This window comes from Bufo gargarizans, chromosome 1 (genome assembly GCF_014858855.1).
Source record: "Bufo gargarizans isolate SCDJY-AF-19 chromosome 1, ASM1485885v1, whole genome shotgun sequence".
Taxonomy (NCBI): Eukaryota; Metazoa; Chordata; class Amphibia; order Anura; family Bufonidae; genus Bufo; species Bufo gargarizans.
In genome coordinates, this window is record NC_058080.1 from 602,038,470 (window position 1) to 602,053,755 (window position 15,286).

A 15,286-nucleotide genomic window follows, 5' to 3' on the forward strand; every position below is an offset into this window, starting at 1 on the left:
ATTCTATAAGAGTAGAGGGATTTCAGTCATTGAATAGGTTATCTGAGATTGGAAAAAGTTTTACAGAGACAGCACCACCCTTGTCCATTGACTGTGTCTGATATGGTAGCAATAGAATAGTTCATTAATACAAAGCAAGTTCATGAAGTGATTCAACCTTTGTAAGTGACATGACCAGGTCAGTCATGTGACTCGTTAATATTGTGACAACTGCTCAGTGTAAATAGACCTTCATACCTGCTTATAAATACAACTAGCAACCAACATTATTTCACCTTTGCATGTTCAGGATATGTGCAAGTGCACTGATATATTACATATTTGTGTATTGTGCCTTTGGTTTGCATAGTAAAATGAATGTCATTCAACAAGACTCGGTTTCCTCGCTGCCATTTCCCTGCTTCCAAGGTGTCATAGCTTTCTGCCAGTGAACAATAGTAAAAAGATGTTTTCCCGTTCAAGTAGATTATCTGGTTTACCATTTATAATTATTGACAGAACAACTCTCAGCACTTCAATGGTGCAAAGTGCATTTCTTTTTTTTTTTCTTTTCTTTTTATATTATTAATTCTGTAGGCAAAAACCACGGTGCTTCTGAGAAGCATTAAACGCTTTTGTTGACGGCTTACAGTTTTATAAACTCAAAATGAGCTTATTGCCTTTTAACCATCATGAGTACTAAATAATACAAAAACCTATGAGCCTTCAGATTGGAGAGCCGCCAACCACCTCCTAAAAGAGAGAGGGAAAAAAAAGAAGAAATGAGTAGTTTAATTGTTGAGCGAATCATTTGTTTACAGATTAAGACCTAGTTGGTAGCCAACTGCTATGGACAAAGAGGTGAAGAATAAGTGCTGAGGTAGAGGAAATGAATGTCTGGCTATAGACTGTGTCACTGTTATGGTACTGAATCTCCTTAGCACAAGGGAGGTAAGAGGGATGAATTGTGAGGACACTACTTCTAAGCCGCCTGTGTCTCTTCAAATAACAAAGGGGTTGAAGACAGGGAAATGTGTTGGTTTGTTTATGCTGTCTGACTGCAACCAGATAAGCCTGGTTGCTCCCAGCCATGGCACTTTAGTTTTTGGCAGGGTGGCTTTCCTCTTTTGTTTTATGGTCTGAAATGATTTAAAACAAAAAGAAGTGAGAAAAGGGAATGTTTGAACAAATACAATAGTCTCTTTGACTATTGTAGTCTGGTCTGTTCCCAAAGGTGTGGGCTAAAATGGCTGAGCAAAATAGTGATATTTCAGCTTTGGCTGGATTTTGAAAAAGAAAAAAAATATTTTGACAAAATCTCCTTAAAGTAACATATGTAATGTCTGCTTATTTAAATGGGACTAGTAATATCTCATGTCTGTTTTAGCAACTACTTACACCCCCCCCCCCCCCCATAATAAAAGAAACCAGAAAAGAACAATGGAGACAGCACTCCTAAATACAGGTTGAAAACCTACCTTTTATCCAGATGCAATTTTTATGGCTAATCAAAGCATTCTTCAAGCATACACATACACCTACAAGTGCACAGCCCCCCTTATAATAACAAATATGAAGCACCCATTGTTATGACTCTATGATGTGCCTTATTTTACTATTCCTGCTAGAAGGTATGGATGAATTAATAGCAGTTTGCAAAGAAAGTCGAGATGGGTTTTACCAGTTTGGGTTTGTCTCCGCATAGTCTGAAATTATTTAATCAGTATTACCAGTGTCACCCACACCGTAACTGGCAACACCCATTTGTACCTTCATTGCAAACTGTTGGAAATTCATTCATAAATGCTAGCAGGAATAGTAGAGGAATGGCACAACATACAGTTATAAGAATGCATGCTTCATGCCTCTATGTGAAATGCAAGTAGCTACCAAAATAGACATGCTAGGTGAGATGACTTATGTCCATTGTAAGGTCTCCATCTACAAACAGATGACAGCCTCCCTCTATTGACCTACAGGTTGATAATGCATGTTAGTGACATTTTTTTTTTCTTTTTTACTGGGGTAAAGCTAGGAATGCACATAAGATGACTGTCAGCTGAATGATCTTTGGCTGACAGCTATCTCTCCCAATCCTCCTATACGTATGCTGGATCAGTTCAGCTGAACATTCATGAATAGTGGGTGGGGGGAGGAAAGAAAGCTGCTGCCAGACTCCTATCCCAGTAGCTTATCTCCTGAGAAAAAAAAAGTTTGGAGAGTTGAAATTCAGCATGCCAAATCCTTATCTCCCCCACTATTAGCCGTCTGGTGAGAGTCGGGAGGCCCCATATATATTAGTTGGCCAAAGCCTCTGAAATCAGCAGGTTCAGCTACAAAGAATTTATGTGAATGGCCGGTTTAACACACTTAGAATGTCAGATTATGGATGGCTAGACACATTAGATGAATTTTGGAAAAACTAGCCATTATGGTTGTCCAACCATTTAATGTGTAGGGGATTGTCCTAAAACTACCTCCTTGAGAAAATCATGGTAAAGAAGGATTTGACAGTTGGATTTCAACTTTTATGATCCTTTTGATCACAGCGGAGAGTAGCCTATTAAGGCTACTTTCACACTAGCGTTCGATCGGATCCGTTCTGAACGGATCCGATCATAATAATGCAGACGGAGGCTCCGTTCAGAACGGATCCGTCTGCATTATATTTTCAAAAAAAAGCTAAGTGTGAAATTAGCCTGAGCGGATCCGTCCAGACTTTTACATTGAAAGTCAATGGGGGCCGGATCCGCTTGAAGATTGAGCCATATTGTGGCATCTTCAAACGGATCCGTCCCCATTGACTTACATTGTAAGTCTGGACGGATCCGCACGCCTCCGCACGGCCAGGCGGACACCCGAACGCTGCAAGCAGCGTTCAGGTGTCCGCCTGCTGAGCGGAGCGGAGGCTTAACGCCGCCAGACTGATGCAGTCTGAGCGGATCCGCATCCATTCAGACTGCATCAGGGCTGGACGGAAGCGTTCGGGTCCGCTCGTGAGCCCCTTCAAACGGAGCTCACGAGCGGACAGCCGAACGCTAGTGTTAAACTAGCCTAATATTCAATACTAGGTGGAGTGATCATGTGTTTGTGGGGTAGGCAGGTATAACTGATTTATTTTTTACATTATTGTTCATGTTATCTGAATTAAAATGGGTTCTGTTTTTTACTTTTTGTTTTTACACATTTCTAAAAATCTCTTATGTTTCCCTTGGACTCTTCAATGCCAAATACTGGTAGTTGCTTCTTGGAGCTACATGGGGGTGGGTGCCTTGTTTCAATGTTTGGAATGCCATGGCACATCTCCAGCTCTCTTCTACTAAATATTCTCTATGATGTAATCTCATAAAACAGAGTATTGGAAGCGAATTTCCAACATCTCAAGGGCTTTTGGCTGGGGTCCATAATTGATGTGTGTTCATGTAGTTGTTGTCTGACTACTCATAATTAGACAGCAATGTTATCCTTCAGCTAAATCTGGCTGCTTATAAAATCATCCTTGATAAACTGTAGCATTGTGCATTCGGGGGTTATCACTTCTCAACTTTTCTGTGCGTGTTCTTATTTTTTCGTTCCTTAAAAAGTGTGTATCTTAAGAAAAAAGAATAAAGCCAGAGGCATTTCATGATTCTGTCACTGTGAATCAGCCACATTTTATCATCTTCTGGAGACCAATATGATTTGTTATACCTTCTCTCCTTGCAGCTTGTGTGATAAAATAATTAGCATATCCCCTGACAAATATGTGGCTTAGGAACAGTTTGTTCCACATGCCTTTTGAAACCATAATACCTTCTTCAATGGCTTGTAATGTTTCTGCCTTTTAATTACCTGATCTTTCAAGTGTCATATATATTGGTTATACAATAAAACCTTCATTGTTTTTGTGTTTTACTATCTAAAAGCCATGTATGCCATCTGCCCTCTGCAATGCAGTGTATTCACATGTCTTCACTGATCAGCGGTCTCCTTCAGGATGTGTTTCATTTAGTATAGTTCAATAAGAAATTTACATTGTATTCCTTGAACAAAAATATTAGCAGGCACATGATTGTGATTCCTACCAATCTTTTATCCCCTTATCCACCACCTTCTTTATATGATACGCTGAGACATTTGGAAGACGAGGACAATCTAATGTCTACATATCTTGAAATACTAGTACTACCTCCCTCTTGTTAAATTCTATGACAGTCCACTAAAATACAGAATGCATAAAACACATCATTAGATATTTGTTACAATGATGGAAACCAATATGCAGACGGAGCAGTTCTAAACTTGAGTGTGACATCACATGACAGCGTGAATCACATCGCAAAAGCCATTGAAACCATTGAAAAAGTCAGTTAAAGTTTTTTTTTTTGTCATTGTTCACTTGGCTCATTAAGAATCAAGAGGAGGATTGCTAAATCTGTATATTCACATATATTAACACTTCAACGTTACAAGCTCAGGATCATTTAGTAGCATGAAAATATGTTGCAAATGCAAGCCAACGTAAATGGTGATGTCACCAAATTGATACTTAGAGTTTGTCTAAGTATATAACATTACTATATGCATAGAACAATGGATGCATGGATAAGTGAAATTTGAGACACACACCCTTTAAATCAAGGTCCTTGGGCAATTGGCTTATAGTGGATTTACATGTGCCGAGGAACAGCCTATTATCAGGGAGGATGTGTTTATTCCTAACAACTGGCTGCTCGTTCAGTGGGAGTGAAGCGCTGCATTTACATGCAGTGATCGCCTCCACAGTATGAGAACGAGCGATCACTATTGTGATCGCTCAGCCTCATACAGCTGCATTGTTTCTGTGCAGCAGAGTGCTGTTTAGAAATGAGAATTTACTTGCCTGCCTGAATGACAACATTTTGCTTATTCGACAAGTTATTGGCTACAAATTTAGACGGACAGATTGTCTGGAACGAGCGTTCACAGGAACCTTCGTCCCCGATAACCTGTCTATCAACCTGACATTACATTATACTTGACAGATGAAGAGTGTGCTTTTTTATCCAGATCATAATAAGCCACAAAAGCCAAGTTGACTTTAGCACTTAGGTTTGCTAGTGCTAATGCTGACCCTGCTCCAAAACAAAAATATATATGTGAAAGATTGAGAATATGTACACAGTGATGCAAGATAGTGAAGGAGACATCAAACTGTCTGTTTGTACATTCTGTGGAACTAGTAAAGGCTCAAATATTAGATCAAAGTTGGTCAAAAACCACCAATTTTGGAAAAACTGCAAAAGTCCATTTATTTCAGTAATGCAAATTAAAAGGAATCACATTAACGCAGCTTAACATTAGAATTTTGTGAAAAGGTTCAATATTCTAGGCTCAAAGTGTCACACTCTAGTCAGCTAATTAATCATACCCCCTGAGCAAAGGGGACCTCAAAATTGTGAATTTGGGGTTTCATAAGCTGTAAGCCATAATCATCCAAATCATACGATATAAAGGCTTGAAATATCTCGCTTTGCAAGTAATGAGTCTATCTCATATGTTAGTTTCACATTTTAAGTTAAATAAACTTTGCACGATGTTCTAATTTTTCGAGTTTCACCTACAGTGCTGCCCATAATTATTCATTTTTGACTTAAAGTTACTGGCAAATTTTGACTTAAAGTTACTTTTATTCAACTAGCAAGTAATTTTTATGACGGGAAATGACATGGGTGTCTCCCAAAAGATAATAAGACGATGTACAAGAGGTATTATTATGGGAAAAAAAAAAACATTTCTCAGCTTTTATTTACATTTGAGCAAAAATTACAAGATGTTCCGCACTGTAGAAAAACTCAGAGGACGTGGTCGGAAGCCAAAAGTGACACATATGCTGGCCAGGAGGATAGTTAGAGAGGTGAAAAAGAATCCAAGGATCACCACCAAGGCCATCCTGGTGAATCTGGGCTCTGCTGGTGGCAATATCTCAAGGCAGACAATCCAACGGACACTGCACACTGCTGGGTTCCACGGATGCAGACCAGGCACACAAAAGCTTGCTTGGCCTTTGCAAAAGCTTATCTGGACAAAGAAGAAGACTTCTGGTCTTCTGTGTTATGGTCAGATGAAACAAAAATTGTATTATTTTGTCACAATGATATTTCCTTCATTTGGCATAAAAAACGCGTCTTCAACCCAAAGAACACCATCCCCACTGTCAAACATGGTGGTGGGAACCTAATGCTTTGGGGGTGTTTTTCAGCCAATGAACCAGGGAACCTAATCACAATAAAGGGCACCATGAGAAAAGAGCAATAGATGAGGATTCTCAACTACAACATCAGGCAGACATTTCAGCATGACAATGACCCAAACACAGCAAAAGTGGTGAAGAAATGGTCAGCAGACAACAACATTAATGTTTTGGAGTGGCCCAGCCAGAGTTCAGACTTGAATCCAATTGAGAATCTGAGGAGGGAGCTAAAGATCAGGGTGATGGCAAGAAGACCCTCCAACCTGAAAGATTTGGAGCTCATTGCTAAAGATGAATGGGCAAAAATACCTGTGGAGACATGCAAAAAGCTGGTCTGCAATTATAGGAAGCGTTTGATTGCTGTAATAGCCAATAAAGGCTTTTCTATTGATTATTGAGGAGGGTATGAATGCTTTTGGACTGGACACTTTTTGCTCAAATGTAAATAAAAGCTGAGAAATGTTGTTTTTTTCCACAATAATGCCTCTTGTACGTCTTATTATCTTTTGGGAGACACCTATGTCATTTCCCGTCAGAACATTACTTGCTGGTTGAAAAAAAAGTAACTTTAAGTCAAAATTTGCCAGGGATATGAATAATTATGGGCAGCACTGTATATGTGTGTCTCCAAGGCATCAAATGCTCCAAAACCCATATAAATATGATTGGATGCCTAGACGTTGAAATGAAAATGAGGAAATGATAGATTTTATCATTAAATCGTACATCATATAAAGATGAAACATTCAGGACTGTTTTACTCACAATGTTTTTGGAAATGTTTTTGTTGCAGTTTTTCAATTCAGTTAATTTGCCAAATGCTGAAACTGAAAAATAAAGAATTGGAAATATAGAATTTACACTTTTACTTGCTTCTGGATACACTTCTGGATCTGGTAAAAAATTAAAAATAAATGTACGGCAATTTTTACAAAAAATGCTATGTGTGAAACCACCCTAAAGATAATTTACTGTTACTGAACATTTGCTTTTCTCAGCTGTTTTGGTGTACTTTTATGTTTGACAAGTTGGAACAAAATTGCATCCTCAATTTGCATTTTAGAGTTGTTCTCCTTCCTTTTGAAAGCAAGCTATTTGCAAGTCCATTCTCTAGTAACTATTCAATAAACATTTAAATATATATGCAGCCTGTACTGCATGTAGACAATCCTCTGATTAATATCTCCTGCTAGGCTGCTACTTTACAGCAAGCAGGAACACCTGGCAAACATCAAGTAAAAATAACACTGCAAGACTGTAAAGAGTCTTTTTCTTACTTTGCTTGATTTGTCACATTGCCACTAGCAGCTGTTAGACCAGTGTATATTTCCCAGTGTAGATAATTGCCTTCCTTTGCCTATCCTCCCAGCATTGTTGCAGCTGGATAGATTTAACAAAAAAGTCAATATATTATGACTCTACCAAGACACATAATGAACTTATATTCCTCTTTATTACTTGCAGTTATGTTAGAACACATAGATTAATCTTGTGTATATATGATATGTATCAGTACATTTGTATAGGAATATTTATTGTGGTAAAGAATTTTCCATTAAATGTTTAGATAACACAAATGAGAATTTTAATGCATGAACATCATATTTTCTGTGAGAGTTAGTCAGAAATGCAGGAATAATAATTTTTAACATGAATAAACTCACTGGTGTGAGAGCTAGTCATCTGCTATATCGGCCAATTTACTAGCCTCTATGTCTGTTATCAGAAAATGATCTATTGTTTAAAATTATTTTTAAGAATTTTTGATGATGTTATTTTTAATTTTCCATGTCACTATTTATATTCTAAAAGCCGGCAAAAAAAATCCATAAAAATTAATAAATCCTGCAGTTTTCGCACTAGACATTAAGCCTAATAATAGGCACCACTTCTTGGTCCATACAGATTACTTTTCAGTAGTCATCTCATTATCATCACAGGCATGATTATAGATTTTAATCATATATAGGCAACACGGGATCCACCATTCATAATCAGTGATTATCTAAGCTTGTCTACTCCCTCCTGACCTCTGCATAGATCACAGAGTTTGCCTAGGCTGGGTTCACATCTGAGTTGTGAACTCCGGCACTGTAATCCGGTTACTGTATCCAGCCTAATGTCGGCTTTCAACCAGACACAAAAATGCTACACATAACATTTTTTGTCCAGCCAAAAATCTGCAGATATATGCCAGAAAGCGGCTGGATTACAGATGGATCCCATTGCAGTGAATGGGGATCAGGCTGTGCACAGTGGTATCTAACTATGCCATATACAGTGAACTCCGGCATTCTGTTCTTCCGTCGGAACAGACTGATGGAGTTCAGAGCGCAGATGTGAACCCAGCCCTAAAAAACATTCTCATAGATGTTGAGTCTCCTCCAGTCTATTGTGTCTACAGTCCATGGTGGCTGCTGTGAAGAATATCTTTAATTGGCGTTAACAACATCTCAGGCAAGATGGCTGTCCCCATAATCATGTTCAGGAAATAGAATTAAAAAAAAAAACTATCTACAAAAAATAAAAACAGACTTGAAAAAAGGGATCTGTGTCACCCTATAGTTTTAACTGGCTGAAAAAATTAGGGTGACACAATCCCTTTAAAGGGGATGACATTTATCCTATTAGGAATATGGAAAAAATAATAATAATAATGACACAACACGCAGATAAGAGCATCCATTTTCTTCATTCATATATTAGTTATTCTGTTTGCTATAATAGAGCTGTTGACTGGAAAGTTATCTGGTAAGAGGGATTACAGCCCTCCCTGTCAGTCTAACACTTTCAACAGCAGGTTTTCCTGCCCTACTTTTCAGTAACTGCTCATTAAATTATTCTCTGCAGGGAATACTACTTCTCTGCACCTTTTTTACCTTACTATCAAAGCTATATCAAGGTCAAAATGGATAGCATCCACAGTTTTCAACCAAATGTGGCAAATCTGAGTATAGTCAGCACAGCAACGCAAGTCAATGGCTTTACCAAAGCAGTCATATTGGGCAAAAGCAACTTACAATACAACACCATTTGGACTGAAGTAAAAAGGCTGTAATACATTGAAAATAGTATTAAATCCTTACAGGTTATTATGTTCAATCAATAAAATTGAATTTTAATTTTTTTCCCCAGGTTGATCCCCTGTTTACAGTGCCTGCCCCTCCACCACCGCCAGTTTCTAACAATATTTCATCTCCAATTCTACCATCGTATTTTTCGCCATCTTCAACTATTGCTGCACCTGTGGAGCAACTTTTGGTAAGGACTCGGTCAGTTGGTGTAAACACATGTGAAGTTGGAGTAGTAACAGAACCAGAATGCCTTGGACCTTGTGAACCTGGCACCAGTGTGAATTTGGAAGGGATTGTCTGGCATGAAACTGAAGAAGGTAGGTCTGAACCACTGGAACTTGCTTTAATGTACTGCTTGAGTTGTGGTTGGATCATGAAAGGATTTATTTAGATGTAACATGATTTATGTTTTTTATAGGACAAGCTTGCGCAGATGGCAATTACTGTTGCATTTGTATTGAAATGTTAACATGCTACCTTGTTTTAGCCTCTCCTACTGGGGGCCCTTTTAAAATAATTTATGCCCAGATAGTTTGCTGACTCTACCTTTTCAGATGTAATTTTAATTTTATGGAATGAAGCAATCTTTGGAATATTGATTTTGGGCTCTGATTTAATATCTTTCTAGTGTTTAATTCACCAAGTCTTCAAAAAATGCCCAACTGTGTGTTTTGTCAGCAATACCATGATGTCAATATGCATTTTTTAGTATCTTGTGAAAAGAGAGCTTACAAACTGCAATTTGCTTCCAAGATATAATGTAGATAAGAAAATATAATGCCTGTAATGCACTTAATATTGAATCTTTAATTTTATGCACATACATACACTGGATTTCTGCTTGCAGCTTTGTAAAGACTTGATGTCTAAGTGTAAATTAATTTTCCAAGTAGGTTTTTTTTTTTTTTTTACAGGTGACAGATGGATGTTATTAAAATGCACCTGTCACCTATATACAGCAGAAACATGCTTTTTATGGTTGAAAACTAATGGATAATAAATATTGCTCTTGATGGCTTCAGATTTGGTTCTTAGTTAGATAATTAGGTAGCTTTGTTAGCATTGTTGGTTGATCCTACTAAGCAGTGGCTAGAATGGCTTTAAACAATGGGTATATACAGTGTCAAGACTTTGGGTTGTCTTAAGCCTGTATTAGGCCTGTTTCACATTTGCGGTAAACAGATCCGGCAGGATCTTCCTGCTGGGAACAGCCTGTCGGATCTGTGAATACAAGACATTACCGTGCGCTGCCAAGATACCGTCTGGCTCTATTAACTATAAGGGGGACCAGCAGAATTTCTGGTGCTACCCGGAAAATATGCCAGAAGGGCCGGACCAAAACTGCTTCATGCATAGGTATTTGTCTGGCTACTTCTCTGCATATTTGCCCGGTATTCACAGATTCAGCAAGCTGTTCCCAGCCAAAACAGCCTGCCGGATCTCTTTACATCAAATGTGAAACAGGCGTTAGATAGGCAGATTTTCTGCAAGATGATTGGTAACGAGTGCTCGTAGTGATGCTGCCGCCAAATACCTGATGAACGAGCAAACGCTCATTCATAGGGCAATCCAAATATTTTGACAGGTTACAAAATTATCATCTTCCGGTGGCAGATCATGGTGTCTAATCATGATCTTCTGTCGACAAACAATCATTCAGTATAGGGAAGAGCGATGGTATAGCGATTGCTCCTTCCTATACTCATTAGGAGATCACTGCATGTAATAGCAGCTGTTTCCTCTACTAGCGAGCAGGCGATTGCTGGGAAGGAATGCTCCCTTACCGACAGACTTGGGCTGTCTAATACAGCCAAGCCATTGATTTATTATGGTCATTATTGGATGTTATTTTCATTGGTATATATTGCTTTTCATCATACTGGTAGATCAGTGGAAGGCAAATGATGTTTCATTGTTAAAGTACCCATGCAATATCAATAGCTGTCCAAAGAATGCTTCTCCGGCCAACAGCCATTCTTTCCCATTCCCCTATAGACATGCATGCTTGGCAGAGATGGGACTAAGTCATTGTCACACACCTCTGGTAGTGTATCCTTTAAGAACAAAAGGATTGCATCAGATGTTAAAATTCAACATGTCCGATTCTTCTTTCCCTCAGCATTATATGGGAGAGTTGGCCATTTCTGCCAAAATCTGAAAGTTTGACTGACTTTACTCCTCCATGTATGGGTAATCTTTAGAGATGGTATAACCAGTTTGGAGGTTCAAGATTTGCAGAAACTTTTTGGAGAATCAAATATAGAGTAGGTATTCCCCATACTCGCTTAAAACTGCAACTTAGTCAACAATTTTTTTGATGAAATTTCAATAAAACAGTGTAAAAGTTAAATTATGAAGGTAATTCACAAACAGTTAACATAAAAGTGGGCCAACTGGGGGAGAGGTGGTAACATATTTAATATAAATTCTCCTTTAGCATTGTAATGCATTCACCACTGTCTTACTCATAGCCAATGTATTTGGCATCACAGATGCAGGTTTTCACGTTAGGCCAGAATTTACGGCTTTGTAGGATGGTTTTGCATTTATCCATTCTTCTTAATTTCCCAAATTAATTTTAAAAGCGACTACTGCAGCCACATTCTGTTCATCACTTTGATGTATCTTCACGGCATACCAACTAATAATATAGGGATCTGACCTTTCTGCTTCTTCTGTTGTCTCATGCTGGCTAGGCGGGACTGTGATAAGGTGTTGTTTTCCAGCGTGAAGAAGCAGGTTCCCTTTGTGGAGGAATCTTTCCTTATGAATTAACTAGACTTTTTACTGAATTAAAAAGTGCTTGTTGTTTGCTCGACTATTTCTATTTAGAGATGTGCCAGAAGTAAATACTCACTGTGCTTTCTAATCTGCAATTTAATAATAGTGAAACATCTGAAGCATCAGCAGAATTTCCTATGTTCTGTTATTATAGCATTTCACTTACCAGTGGGGTGAGGACATAATGATTTTAATAGGGTAGAACAGGAGCACTTAACCTATGGGTAAGCATTTAGATGCCAGGCCATATAGATAATGGACATACAGTCTCTTTTGTCTACCAATGGGTTAAAGAGTACAAGTAGAAAGAGGGAGGTGCTCATGCCGCTCTACAGAGCACTAGTGAGACCTCATTTGGAGTATTGTGCTCAGTACTGGAGACCATATCTCCAGAAGGATATTGATACTTTGGAGAGAGTTCAGAGAAGAGCTACTAAACTAGTACATGGATTGCAGGATAAAACTTACCAGGAAATATTAAAGGACCTTAACATGTATAGCTTGGAAGACAGATGAGACAGAGGGGATATGATAGAAACCTTTAAATACATAAAGGGAATCAACAAGGTAAAAGAGGAGAGAATATTTAATAGAAGAAAAACTGTTACAAGAGGACATAGTTTTAAATTAGAGGGGCAAAGGTTTAAAAGTAATATCAGGAAGTATTACTTTACTGAGAGTAGTGGATGCATGGAATAGCCTTCCTGCAGAAGTGGTAGCTGCAAATACAGTGAAGGAGTTTAAGCATGCATGGGATAGGCATAAGGCTATCCTTCATATAAGATAGAGCCAGGGGCTATCCATAGTATTCAGTATATTGGGCAGACTAGATGGGCCAAATGGTTCTTATCTGCCGACACATTCTATGTATGTAACTATGCTATCGGGATAAATAAAGGCACAACTTTGACAACTTGGACTTGCTATAACATGCAATAACTTGGGAAAGAATAGTATGAAGTTTGCAGAAATATTCAGCCCCACCTCACCAGAAATGCTTGACTCAAAAAGGCAATGTATATGCTATTCTTCTTTAAAAGGGAAGATAAATGTTTATGCAGTGGCTCCACAGATACATCAGGGTTATTCTAAAGATAGAAAATGTAACAATATCAATACCAAGGTGCTTGGGTCTTGGATAATTTCTGGGTTCATTAAAAGGGTATTCCCATCTTATCACACTAATCTGTTGTGCTCCTTTAACTCTCAGAATCACAGTCATCCTAGAAGTCAGATCCTGCCTGATCCTAGCAATATGCCAACATGTTAGAACATGGTAATGCCTCTTTAAGTGTCCAAATGCAATTTTAAATAAATACATCCATACAATGATATTACTTGTATGGAGCAAATACCAAGTTAGATATCATTGTGTGGGTGCTTTTTCATGTACTTTCTGTAACATCTGGAGAAAGGACTATTTGGCTCAAAGATCAATTATGCCAATCTTGAGCTCCATCTGGGCTGCACATTACCATATAGTGGAGAGCTTCAATTACTCTCCATCCCACCACAATCTATTTTAAGTGCTCATAGCTTTGTACTGCAAAGAATGATTATAGGATTGACGTAAAAGTGGTTGTTAAATGGCAAATAAGTTGTTTCAGCCTCAAAATGTAACTAGTTGTTGAAGTCTCTGCAATTCAGATGGCATGCTATTTCATGTAAAGGCTTTTTGAAATGTAACACCCCTTTTATTCTTAGAAGGCAAAATAATACAATGGAAGAAGTACATATTCTCCATTTCACATACAAGAATTGTCAGAGGATGTTTTTGGTTTCCCACGCTTTTTGATCTACGCTGTTTAAAAAGTTCACTGCTACAAGAAAATATTGTGTAAAATTGCTCACAGATGCCGAGAAGAATTTCCATAACATTTTTGCTGTAGCATTTGGGGCACACATGGCACGGTAGAAATGCATGTAGTTAGATTTCCTTGGATTGGCTTACTCCCACCTGGCATTTCATGCTATGCTCATTATTCTCTAATACATTCTTATCCTGGTTCTTGTTGATAGCTTTAGCTCATTGGATTGCTATCCAATCTAAAATCAAACACAATGCAATTCAGCAATAGCCCTGTTATTAACAAACCCTTCTGTTTTATTTCTTCGTTCTGTAATCCTTTGAGCACTGAATTGGTTATATGAGCTCTGATCACCATAGATGTTAACTGCTGTTGTGCCTATTCCACTTCATCTGTGCAAAACCAATTGCACTGTTTGAAGTTATGTAAATGAGTTGTTTACTGCTAATTAAAATGCGTCTGTATTTGGGCCAAGGGGATCCTAAACCATATGATTGCTCTGAGCTGTGCTTCAATTGCCTGTTTACAGTTACTGGAAACACAAAATGGTTCAGCTTCAAAAACAATGTACTAAAATAAAACACCACATTTTGAGGTATTGTTGACCTCTACTAAATCCAGAGCTTGCTTCTGTCAGAAACGTGAGCCTGGGAATCTAATACTCTGGAGGAACTTCCTATTAAATGAGACCTGTTACTCAACTTGTCACACACTGCTGTAGTTTCTCATTTCCCTTCAGGGAGATAAAGAAGCATATGCTTAGAGCTAAATCAGTATATTTTTTTAAGAGGAATTTCTTCACAATAGACAATGTTATAAATAGAGATCTATTATATGGGAGTTTTTTTTTAAGCATGTATTTAGAGTTATCTTTAAAAATTGACATGATATTTTTTACTACTCCATGGTGTCAGTGACCACTATGACAAAAGATTTCAATATATAAGTTTGTAAAAACATGCCCTGTTTTTACAAAACATGACTGAATTTGGGAGACCTTGCTGTTTTTGGATATATCAATGTGCCAACAATCCAGTGTCGATGGACTGTATTAGACACCCTCAGGCATTTTCTCTCATGAGCAAAATGAATAGAACCCTTTTTTAATTGTTTTTTTCTACTCATTCTATTGTGTCCCCCAAGGTGTCTAACACCAGAGGTGTCTGGCAGGTGTTCAACCCCCCCCCCCCCCCACCACCACCACCTCTCCAGGAACAAAATGCACATATGGCAGTTAAATGTGTATATTTTAAATGAGTTCTTAAACACAATTGAGGACAAATCTTAGTAGAAAGGGAACACAGTCCAAATTCATCACTAGAGATGGGCAAATCAATTTAACTAAACAAAATTTGTTACAGATTTCCAAAACAATTTCAGAATCTCGTGTAATTTGTTTATGATGAATCATTCGAAAAATGGCAGGTGCTATT

At 38.1% G+C, this 15,286-nt stretch overlaps 1 protein-coding gene across 4 annotated transcripts in view; it reads left to right on the top strand.

Annotated features, from left to right (window-relative positions):
- ZNF608 (zinc finger protein 608) overlaps nucleotides 1-15,286 on the top strand; it is a 74,039-nt gene that overhangs the window by 23,030 nt on the left and 35,723 nt on the right. For all 4 annotated transcript variants that reach the window (XM_044275873.1, XM_044275872.1, XM_044275875.1 and 1 more), the window contains one exon: nucleotides 9,326-9,581. In XM_044275873.1, coding sequence (XP_044131808.1) covers nucleotides 9,326-9,581 — 256 coding nt within the window. The remainder of the gene's footprint in view (nucleotides 1-9,325; nucleotides 9,582-15,286) is intronic.